Source organism: Notolabrus celidotus, chromosome 5, assembly GCF_009762535.1.
Source record: "Notolabrus celidotus isolate fNotCel1 chromosome 5, fNotCel1.pri, whole genome shotgun sequence".
NCBI classification, from domain to species: domain Eukaryota; kingdom Metazoa; phylum Chordata; class Actinopteri; order Labriformes; family Labridae; genus Notolabrus; species Notolabrus celidotus.
Window position 1 is genome coordinate 34240380 of NC_048276.1, and position 12098 is coordinate 34252477.

The 12098-nt window shown below is 39.7% G+C and overlaps 1 protein-coding gene across 1 annotated transcript in view; it reads right to left on the reverse strand.

Moving 5' to 3' along the window:
* Window positions 1-821: 821 nt before the first annotated feature.
* gtf2ird1 (GTF2I repeat domain containing 1) overlaps window positions 822-12098 on the reverse strand; it is a 62445-nt gene continuing 51168 nt past the window's right edge. The window contains exons 19-27 of the mRNA XM_034684319.1: window positions 11623-11694; window positions 11148-11415; window positions 10378-10406; window positions 10228-10275; window positions 10059-10136; window positions 7039-7231; window positions 6662-6699; window positions 6466-6575; window positions 822-3733 (exon numbers count right to left, since the gene is read on the reverse strand). Of these exons, the coding sequence (XP_034540210.1) occupies window positions 3665-3733; window positions 6466-6575; window positions 6662-6699; window positions 7039-7231; window positions 10059-10136; window positions 10228-10275; window positions 10378-10406; window positions 11148-11415; window positions 11623-11694 (905 nt within the window). The 3' untranslated portion in view covers window positions 822-3664. The remainder of the gene's footprint in view (window positions 3734-6465; window positions 6576-6661; window positions 6700-7038; window positions 7232-10058; window positions 10137-10227; window positions 10276-10377; window positions 10407-11147; window positions 11416-11622; window positions 11695-12098) is intronic.

Below are 12098 nucleotides of genomic sequence, written 5' to 3' on the forward strand. Positions count from 1 at the left end.
TGTGAGAAAAGCCTGTTTCAGCAGTGAATGCAACGACTGGCACCTTCTTCTTACCTGTGGTTTTAGACATTGGAAATAACTGTAACCAACAGAAACAGTCAACCTGTATGACCATGATGGTCTAGTTTACTTTTGCAGGCCAGAGAGAGGCATCAGTGTTAATTTCAGTCTGTTTCATTAACAGCTAAAAACTGCTCACAGGAACTTTAAAGTATTAAGCTGTGAGGATTTATATTTGGATTCATTCTTAATTAAAGTTAATTCATGATTAGAAAATTATAATATAACATCTACATATAAAATAATACGTAAAGTAGATGTTATTACTGGGGAAAAAACATGTTAATAAATCAAATTAATTCATGTGTGTGCGTATGTACTTTAGTAATCTTGTCAGAGTCCCAACAAACAAAACATTAGAAAAATAAAAATATGTCTCTTTAAAGCTTTCCTACACAATAATGGAAAAATGAACCAAAATGATAATTTAAAATATATTTGTACAATGTTTCTTTTCTATCAAACGCTATTTTAGCCATCATAAAACATGTAGCAAACATTAGCAGCAATTGGACATACTGCAGGCTTTAGGCACTTCTTCGTGACGCTTTGAACACTTCCTCTGTACACGGTGTGAAACACAATGTGCAGCTTACACAGCTAAACTCCAATGCTTCTCAAGAATCCAACTTGACCCATGCTTTCAATTGATTTAGCAAAGTATTCCTAATTTTTAACTGACCCGACTCTTGAATGTAAAACAATCCTAATATGTGTGGTGTAGTTGCCCTCCTGTCATCAAAGAAGAAACTCCAACAAAATGAAAGTGCAAGGCAACACATTTTATTTCAAAGGCCTAATTGGCGTTAAGGTACAGCATATTAAATATTGTTAGTCCAGAGACAGTCATTGCAGAATAACATACCATTCTTTCCTTTACATGTTACATTCAGGCTGACTTTAATGAGATATTTTACATGTTCTTACTGTGGTGCTAACATAAAGAGGCTGTTTACTGAAGGTCTTGTGTTTATTGCAGGTACTCACTACTGCTGTCTGAGCAGCGGTTTACCTGACGGGCAAACTTTGAGTCAGTTTCGTCCCCTTTTAATTTCTGATGGCTTAATGTTGTTGTCACATGATCCAATTCACCATTTTCACAGTTTCCTCTGGCATTATACACTCGGGTCACAAAGCTCAAGTTCTTTTTACTGCTGTGTTAAAAGTTTGCTATTTTTAAAAGCATAAAGAATTTGACAAATATAATTATTATACCACTTCCCAATCAATCAGCAACTGATAAACCATAAACAGTGAACATTTAAAGGAATGTTGGGTGATATTTAAAGCTAAAAATATGTTTGCTGACTCATTCTTTACCATTACATATTAGCAACAAACCTCCTCCATGCTAACGTGACTGACAGTAACATGTTCAGAAGAAGAGGCACAAATTCATAGCTAGCTAAAATCAATGTAAGCTAGATGTTTGATAGCTACAATCGACTAAAACAAATGTAACACTGCTGTTGGATAGTAGCACTATATAGGATAGGAAAAGAGGAACAATGATAGCTTAAAGTTCTGTAAGCTTGTAAAGTAATGTTAGCTAGGATTCCAAGCTAACATTGTTTGATAATACATGTTAAATAGTAAAGCTGTCACTAATGTAAGCTAGCTAAGGAATTTTAGCTAGAAATGACTTATAAAAACAACTAAATTATACATTACATTAGCATTTGATAATGACGGATGACACAATAACTATATATTTTGGCTACGTTAATGTTAGCTAGCTTACAGTAGTTTCACCTGATAGTCAGTTAGATGTGATAATTGACAGCTGAAGTAAGTTTTAAAATTAATCCAGCTAAAATGGCTCTTTAATAATGGTTTATAGTGTTAATTCTACAGCTATATTTCTGTTAAATGACCTGGATTACTGAAAACATTTACAGTGTAAAAGTAATCTTAACAAACTTCAGTTCACTTGGGATTGGTCCATTTTTTAAAAAAAAGTCTAAACTTTGAACCGCTACCTCGCTAACACTTCCATTTTAAACATTACAAGGCTCCTTTTCCAGCTGAAGGAAATGGTAGCTAGCTAACAATAATGTCTAATAGATGCTAAGGTAAGCTTTAAAACACTACCTTGCTAACATTACCATCTAACAATGGTTTAATCTTAGACAATAAAGGTTCAAATTCATATCAAACAATATTTTGTGGAATTACATGAACATTCCCATACATCAAGCTAATGGTAATGTTTACAAGCTTACGCTAACGTTAGCTTAGAATTGGTAAACTCTTTAATTGACAACGGCTGCAAAAGGCTTTTAACCACGTCCTAGCTAATTACCATTTGATGGTGACATAATGAGACAGGAGTGATGTAAATCCACAAAAAAGAGAACAGCAATGTTAGCTAAGCATTGGTAAGATGCTGTTATTGACAGCAGCTAAGGTACGCTTTAAAACACTACGTAGCTGACGAGGAATAGTGGTATATCATTGGATAGAAAGGCTGTTAGTTCATGAAAAAATTCATTTTTGTTTCACGACACGACCATGATGACTGAAAACGTCAGACATCACGCTATAAGTTGCGTTAGCACGCTGACACTCACGTTAGCTTTGAATTGGTTTGAGCCACTTCTTAGCTGTTTGATAGTGAAACGTGATTTGTTTTGAACTCCTTGATCATGGAAAATGTTGTAAAATACGTTTTAAATGCTGCTTTTGACAACAATCAAATCAGCTTTGAACCATCTCACGTCAGTACGATGATAAATGATGATGGAAACAAGCTAAAAGTTAGTTAACTAGGGATTGATCGACTGCTAACAATGGCTGTTTTTTTTAAACTCAACAAGAAAAGGCAAAGCTATAATGATTTGTCAGATTCCTTATACATTAATAATAGAAACCTGAGGCACAGCAGCACAGTATTGTAACATAACTTGAGCCTTTCACCTTTCAAATGACAGAGGAGGAAATTGGTCGACTTGTAAATTTGTTTAATTAAGACACTTCAACACTTGTGTTAAGTTTGATGTCAGTGGTTACCTGTAGTTAATGAGTGGCTATTAGCATGAATGTTAGTGTTGTGGTAGTTCTTCATGGAGCTGTATAACAGAATAATGTATTTTACATCCCTGCACATAATGTTATATTTCAATAAATATAATAAATAAAAAGTACAAATATCTGAATATTATGGAACCAGATTGTTATCAGACATTTTTTTGTCAGTAATACATTGCATCTAAATGCTGGATCCAACAACATGACTCAGTGGATAGACATTTTGTTAGAGCAAGGGCAAACAACATGACTTTAGCTGTGTAAAAGAAAAAAAAAGAAAAGTGTCATTTTTCAGCTTTAGAAGAAAATAAAAAGTGATAGCTGTCCTGCTGGCACTGTGTGGAGGCAGGAGACAGAAAACAAGCCACGCTTTTTGCCCTGCAACAATTGAATCCACATACATTCTGTTGTTCCTCGTCATTCAGAGTCAAACCTTCAGCTCTCTGTAATCAGTCTGGAGAGATTGTTTTAGTCGTAGCACTCTGACAAAAGTGTTAGTGTCTTATGTGGAAGAGTCATGAATATCACTTCGGCAAACTCCTCCCTTAATCCCTTTGCTGCAGTCCAGGTTTGCCCTTCAGTAATTGACTTTGCCGGGAACCTGCACATTCACTCCGCTGTAGTCCACCATGTACATGGGCCACTGCTGCAGGCACACACACAGAAAGACAATGAGAGAGGAAAGTCAGACATAATGGTGGAGAAAATGCTTTCATTAGTACAAAGAGGTGGCTGACCTTGCCTTGAAACACAGCATTCAACACTTTAATACTAGCTTTGAGTGGTTACAGTTAAACAGGGAATTGGCATGGACATGGATATATGGCCTAAAGATGAGCAATTCAAAGGTCAGAGGATAATTACATCCCTGATAGTTCTGATCAAACATATAATAACTGTTCAACTATAAATCACTTTCACACATTTGAGCAAAGTCAGACCAGTCAGGAGGAGTTCTGTTGATGTTGTTTGTTTAAAAACCCCTTGAAGGCGAAGCCGCTAAGATCTAGTTTCAAGAAAAGCAGAGCAAAGTAATCTATATTTATGAGCATGTTTCTGTTCCTGACTATTTTGTAATTATTACCACACCTATTCCAAAATGTCAGGGAGGCTGTAAAACCATAGACTGTATAAATAATGGACGTAGTATCGGTGACGTCACCCATCATTTTCTGAAGCGCTGTTTTGAAGCCAATCGTCAGCGGGAGCCATATTGGAAATGCTGAACACAACAGAACTGCTGTCGAGTTAGTGTGAGGTAAAGAGGCGGGCTTTGAGCCTCCTCGCCAACAGCTACAGTGTTCCCGCCTGTCAATCAAGTCAGCTGTGCCTCGTGTAATGGAAAACTTGTAATCTTAATATCTTCGAAACTGCTGTGAGCTATCCAGACTATGCTTGTTTTTATTAACCAGTGCACTGCAGTTTATAACACTTCTGCCTCGGCTTCAAGTCTCACGGCCGCAGGTTGCCGCTTGTGTAAAACATGACAATTGCAGGTTTCAATTTTCAGATTGATAAAATATTTCTTCAAGGGAATTGAGTCAATTTGAAGACTATAATCTTCTCTTTTATTCTTTTGATGGTTTGCAATAAAGACTTGTCAAAGGATGAACAACTGATCTTATTCTGCTAGGTATAAGTTTTAGAAAGGACTCATAGTAACAAATCTTAAACACGGTGCACAGGATAGAGTAGGACACAGAAGGATTACTCCATGGTTGTTTTGTTTTTTGGTTTCGGATGAACGAGGCATACTTTATTTTCAGTGGAAGTTGAACTTTGAGAGATTACCTGCAGAAAAAATTCACGTTCATGTTGAACATTTGTCTTGCATCATATCAAAACAATCATTGTTTTTGTAAATTTTAAATTTTTGTCTTGGTAGGTGCATTTAAACTGGTAATAAAGGTTGTGCCGGTATACACTACCAGTCAAAAGTTTGGACACACCTTCTCATTCAGTGATTTTAATTTATTTTAATTATTTCAACATTGTAGATTAACACTGAAGACATCAAAGCTATGAAATAATCTGGTTTTACCATAATCTGATTACAACAGTAGTCAAATAGGGCTATCCATTGTGTACTAACCCTACCTCTGAACAACACAACTGATGGTCTCAAACACATTAAGAAGGCAAGTCATTCTACAAATGAACTCTTGACAAGGCTCATGTTAATTAGAAACCATTCCAGGAGACCACTTCATGAAGCAGACTGAGAGAATACCAAGAGTGTGCAAAGCTGTCATGAAGGAAAAAGGGGGCTACTTTACAGAATCTAAAATATAAAACAGATTCTGCTTTGTTTAACACTTTTTTGGTCATTCAATAATTCCATATATGTTCTTTCATAGTGTTGATGTCTTCAGTATTAATCTACAGTGTTTACAATAATTAAAACAAATACAAACCCTTGAATGAGAAGGTGTTTCCAAACTTTAGAAGGTAGTGTGTAAGATTCAGTCTGTTTTGGTTCCAGGAGGGAAAAAGGTTCCAGCTGTCCTCCATTGTGTGGGGTGTCTATGCAGATGTGTAGCTCTTTCTAGTACCATCTGTTTTCTCCATCCTTCTAGTTACCCATACAGTAGTTGAGCTCAGCCTACAGCAGCGTTGATAGTTATGAGGTATCTAGCCCACTGCCTGTGACCAATTAGCAGAAACTGGCACCACCCACAATCTCCACAATCACTTGTCTTAAAATGAGAAGTCTTTCCCCTCCACAAGGTTAATATCATATTTGTGTACCATCGTTTACTCTAAATAGATTATTTCAGTCCATTGAAAGACAAATAATATTAAGAGTGAAGCCTCTAGACCAGGGGTTCCCAAAGTGTGGGTCGGAACCCCCTGGAGGGTTCTCGAGACACAAATGGTGGGTAGTGAGATGTCTTCCAGAATGTTCATCTAGAAATAGTTAATTTTACCCATTATAGTAAAAAATATCCACAAAATGAGTTTCTAAACTTGAAATAAAACCTTGAAAATACAAAAATTTAATGAGTTTTCTGCCTTTCTTTGTTGCCAGATGACTCCTAAGTTTAGGGTTAGTGAACAGTAAATTATCAAAAGCATCAGTAGCAGTTTGTTAATTCATAACAGCACAGGAAACACAGACACATGCTCATATAGGTAGGGTCATTTTCTGCAGACCAGCTAAATGAAGCCACATTAAATCACTTTGAGGGACAGTGGGGGTCACGAGTCTTTGGCACCTATATTCTGGGGGTCCCGGGGTGAAAAGTTTGGGAACCCCTGCTCTAGACTAGTCTGAGATGACAGGATACCATTTTTTTGGATAACTATATTAAAAGTGCATTGTATTCTCTGAATGTTATGGTAACAGGTGCTCCCATGACTCCTGTGTTCCACCCTTACCATCACTGGAATCTGATTGGTTGATAACCCCAGGTCAGAGGAGGTGGGTACTCGGTTGCTCTCCTGGACTCTCTTACGCTTCCGTCGATTGGTGGAGGCGTTTGTTCCTACTGGAGACACAATGCAGATGGTTTTCCACCTCCTCTTGCTTTGAAACACACAGATCATCTTTGAACAACAGAGTGGACTGACTTACCTGTGTTACAAGCTTGGCTACAGATTTCTGCGAAAGGTCTGTGGGAGAGGAAAGAAGTAGGACGTTCATTTGCATTAAATGTTTTGACAAAAGAAAACAAGAGAATTAATCACAGCTAAAAAACGAAAGTCTTCTTCATTCTTTCATCATAGCTTAACTGCTTTAGCGTCAAAATATTGTTCACTGTTTCACATTATTTACATTTGCTGCTTTTAGAGGATTTATTCTTTGACATCTCAGAGGCTGGATTTAAACCTAAAGCATAAATAAACCATAATGAGCTTAACTACAGAGCAGCAAAACCCTTAATTCCCCCTGAAATATACAGCTAGTGACGGCTAACAGGCTGCTGAATATTCAGGTGTCCCAGCACTTACTGTAGCTGGCTCTTGATGTTGAACGATATTTCATCTGCAGCTTGGAGGATTTTCTCCAGGCACACAATGTCGTAGGTGTTGGGGTTTCTGAAGGGGATCTCGTCTGGAAGGCCACTGACTTCTACCGACTCTGGACTGCCGCGGATTAGCTTGTATGGGACCACAACGGAGCGGTCTAAGCCCAGAGCCTCTCCTGAACACACGGCATGAAATAAAGTGATCAAACACACACACACACACACACACACACGCACACACAGGTTAAGCTTTTTGATCACCTGTAAAGAGCTGCAAACAGGGGGACAGATGGCGGCTGTTTTCCTGTCACCTTTACTAAAAATAACTGCTGAACACATGCACATGATGAATGAAACACTGAGGTAGCACCTTCTGTGTAATCAAAACAGTTGTGCTTGTGGCGTTTCCTTTTAGTTTAGTTTATATGAATGTCAGAAAAATGTGATGTGAATATATTAACCTGTGAAAATCTAATTCCCAACTCCTTCAAAATTTTAAATTGGATGAAAAAAGTATTTGGACTACTAAGTGTCTCTGTACACAGCCCTATAGCATACAACCATTTGTTCAAAGCAGCACTGATGGACAAGCTATTTCTAGAATGCTCCCAACATGCAGGCTTGCTAGTTGCACCTAAAGTCTCTAAAAGTAGTATGGGAGGTAGAACCTTCAGTTATCAGGCCCCTCTCCTTTGGAATTATCTACCAGTCAGGGTCCGGGTGGCAGACACCCTCTCCACTTTAAAGAGTAGGCTTAAAACTTTCCTTTTTGATAAAGCTTATAGTTAGAGCTGGATCAGGCTTGGACCAGCTTTTGTCATGCTACTATAGGCCTAGACTGCCGGGGGAACTGGCACACTGACAGACTTGGATCCTAGCTCACCCCCTTCCCCCCCAACCCCTTCATCACTTACTTTAACTCTCCCTGTCCCATTAAAGGTACTAACCATAGAACTTTCTTGAGTCACTGAGCTCCCTTGTCTCGTAGATTCCTCTGAGCTGCCGTAGACGTTCACCTGCTGTGGACGTTCCAGACTCCAGCTGATACGGACGTGCTGGACTCCAGCGGCAACAGCTTCTACGACTCGTCTCATCACTATCACCTCTCTCTCTTACTCCCCTCTATCTGTCTTTCCAGACCCAACTTGGTCGAGGCATGATGGCTGTCTAACATGAGTCTGGTTCTGCTCGAGGTTTCTGCCTGCTAAAAGGAAGCTTTTCCTCACCACTGTAACTAGCTAAATACTGCGATGTGCAATGCTCATGATGGATTAAGGTGGGGTCAGACTGAGTCTTACCCTGTCTTGAAGTTGGGTCTCTGTTCATAATTTGACATAGAGTGGTCTAGACCTCCTATGTTTGTAAAAGCTTCTTGAGATAACGTTTGTTGTGATTTGGCGCTATACAAATAAAGATTGATTGATTGATTGATTGATTGATTGATAGAATGGAGGGAAAGAGGACTGTGCTGCATTGGAGATCTTTACATAGATAATAAGTTTGCTTCATTTCTTCAGCTTCAAACTAAATTTCATTTCCCTCATTCTAATTTCTTCCGCTACCGTCAAGTCATCAAGGCCTTTTGTACGTGAGTGTATTCCAGAATTCACACTCAAATAAAAAAATCATGTTTTTTTTATGATTTACTTCTCTTACAGCCAAATTCTAAACATTTTATTATCTGCCTTGTCAATGCTTTTGAGGTACCAGTGACTGCCGGTCATCTCCCTTTCGACCAACGTGAACCTGGTTCTAGTTCCAGGCTGGTGCTCGTGCTGGTTCAGAGCTGGTTCAACTTGGGGAACCAACTCAGGACCAGTTTTTTTTTCCCACCCGCTCGAGTCTGTGGAAGAGCCATGTCATGATGTCACTTCTATGTGGCTGCTTTTCCCAGCAGTGCAAGCCTGAACTTTACCTCACGATAACAACGATGGCGGATAACGTAGCTTGCTGGTGTTGCTCCTGGCTTTTCATAATCCCACGAGGTCCTGAAGAGAACTTATCCAACTTTACCAACACTTCTGTGCTACTTGTCGTCCTCTACATGGACGGCGACTTCATACGATTCATTTGGTTTGTCTTTTTGGTCACGGCAACCCCTCCCCTCACTCCTGATATAAGCGGTTCGCGGTTCTAGACCAGCAAAGAGTCGGTGCTGCTCTGGGACCCGCTGGGAGCCAGTTCTCTCACAGTCAAAACACAAAAACTGGTTCCCAATTGAGCAACGGCGACGAAACTGTCTCGGTGGAAAAGGGGTATCAGGGAGGCCTAGGCTGAAGAGTTGGGTGTCTAAGTGTCTGATGAGTTGTGGGAGGAGGGCCTGCCCAACATTAAGAGTTGCTCTATCAACTCCAGATATAGTTAAATTCAATTTAAAGTTTTACACAGACTACATTATTCTAAAACTAAGCTTAGTAAGATCTATGAAGCAGTCTCTCCTGTGTGTGACAGATGTGGCACAGCAGAGAGATCACTATCACACTTGTTCTGGCAGTGTCCTGTGCTTGGTAAGTTCTGGTGTGACATATTTCATTGGTTTTCTAAAAACAATATAATATAACCATTCAGCCTGATCGTTAACTGGTGATATTCAGCTGTTCAGACAGGACGGGGCCCTTCCTCCCCATCAGGAACAGGCCCTTAATAAAGGTATGGTTGCAGCTAAAATAATATCACTTGATTGGAGGTCTCCGGTGTCCCCATGTTTCTGTAATTCACTTTTTTTTCACTGACTGGTATAAATAAAGTTTGAGTTTTTTTTATGAATTGGCTCTAAAAACAAATCTGATTGATTGTTTTTTTAAGTTATATTTTTGAGCTTTTACACCTTTTATTTTATTGAGGATAGGACAGTGGATAGTGCAGGAAACGGAGAGAGTGGGGGAATGACATGCAGGAAAGAGGCACAACTTAACCGTTAGGCTAAGTCTGCGCCCGATCTGATTGATCCCACGTCACACAAACTGAGTCTGATGTCACACCTGTCACTCTCTGTGTCTTTACCGTATTTCTTGTTGAACAGTTCCTTGACTTGCTCTCGGTAGACGACTTTCTCCCCCATGCGGTTAATGTCGTCATCGTCTGTCAGGGGAAAGAAACCGTAAATGATGATTACCAGATTCAAGTTCTTCATGAAGTATCTTCCAGAAACCGTGTCAACACATCTACTCACCACTTATAGAAGCGTAGGCCTTCTTTAGTAAAGTGACCCGTCGAGGTGCTGAGAAAAACAAACAAAAAGGATGATTCATATTTCACAAGATTTCAAAGTCTGAACTGCATTGTGTTGATTTAATGGTGCTAAAAGAAGGTCTGGTCTTACCTGGTTTTGGAATGAGTCCTTGAAAGGGTCTGCAAAGAAAGAAGAGCTCATTGAAAAGTCCTCTTTCTTTTGAAAGACTTGAAAGCTTTCCTGAGCAATAAGATGTTAAAAGCTTTACCAAAAGGAGAGCAACATGAAGTCTCCTACACTTAAAATTATAATCTGTGCACCATAACAGCCTTTGTAGTCCATTCCCTCAGCAATTATTCATCCATCTTTTATCTGAACTGCTTTTCCCATTCAGGGTTGCAGGAGGACTGGAGCCTATCGCAGCTGTTAATGCACACGAGGCAGGGTTAACATAAAGAGACAAACAACCATACACACACATCTATGAGCAGTTTAGAGAGACAAATTCTTCTAACAAGCATGTTCTTGGACAGTGGGAGGAAGCCCAAGTACCAATGCATCCACTGTATGAACATGAACCAGCAACCTTCTTACTGTGAGGGAACAGCTCTAACCTCTGCACCACCGTGACGCCTCTAAACCTTGTTTATGACTGTTAGAAGTCCCAGAGTGCCAATCTGTTTGTTTAGTTTGTTGTTGTTTAAGCTAAACTGTACTCAATTATTAATGTTTATTATACTTCTTAAAGCTGAATAGATTTTATGACTTGGAAGAGTTAAGTTATAACATGCCTTTGATAGATTATAATAAATCCTGCGATCTGAATCATTAAAACACAAGTCGCCTTCCCCCAAGTGTTCCTTAGATGGACATAATGAAGAGTGTCTGGTGTTTAGTGATTGTGTGAGATGGATTCCCACCTGGTGATGGTGAAATTGATTTTGTCAGCGACCGCCAGGATCCTCTCCAGGTTCTGGGAGCCGAAGGTACAGGGCTTCCTGAAGGGGATCCCGGGGGGCAGGCCCTCGATGATGACTGAATCAGGGTTGTTTTTGATCCTCTTGTAAGGCACTTGGACGGGGTACTTGATGCCCAATGCCTCCCCATACTTCCTGTTGAACAGATCCTGGACCTGCTCTCGCAGCGTGTTGGCCAGGTCGATCCTGGACAGCTTGGACTCCAGGCACTCTGGAGACAAGAAACAGAAAACACTTTGAAATGTCATCTTTTCACATTCCCATCCCAGCAGAGTCTGCTACGGTTTATTCAGCTTTGTCTGTGAAAAGGTTTAGAAGTGAGGAGGTGATAAGAGTCGATACACAAAGCTGATTCAAGTTGAAACAATATATAGCTTCAAAGCAGTGACTGAAGACGCTACTTGGAACCTGAACGCACCTGAGAATCCCGGTCTCTTGGAGAAAGCTGCATCGTCCTCTGTTAGCGGCGTGATGTCCTTGGCGTCCAGCTCTTTGGAAAAACATTTTAGAGGTTAAACTTCATTCACGTCATTTCTTAACATTTACTGAACACAACAAACACTAAGAGTAGCTTCTTGTTCCAGCAGCCAGGGCTTTGTGGCAAATAAAAGGTAGAGATAGATGCAGGAAATCCCTGCAAGGACTCTTCTTTTCCCCCCTGAAGAGCAGTTTCAAAAATAGCACATAAACTAGATTTGACCTCATAATTTCATGCAAGCAGAGGACAGAGCAAATAACATCTTAAACCGGCATTATTTGCTTCCAGATGGTGGATTATTCTCCACATAGGCCTCCCACTGACTGCCAAGATTACACTTTTTCTGCAGAGGAGATATCAGAAAATATGAAGTGGCTGCAGCTTTATATACCTTTTTGAAATGTCTACTACGTGTA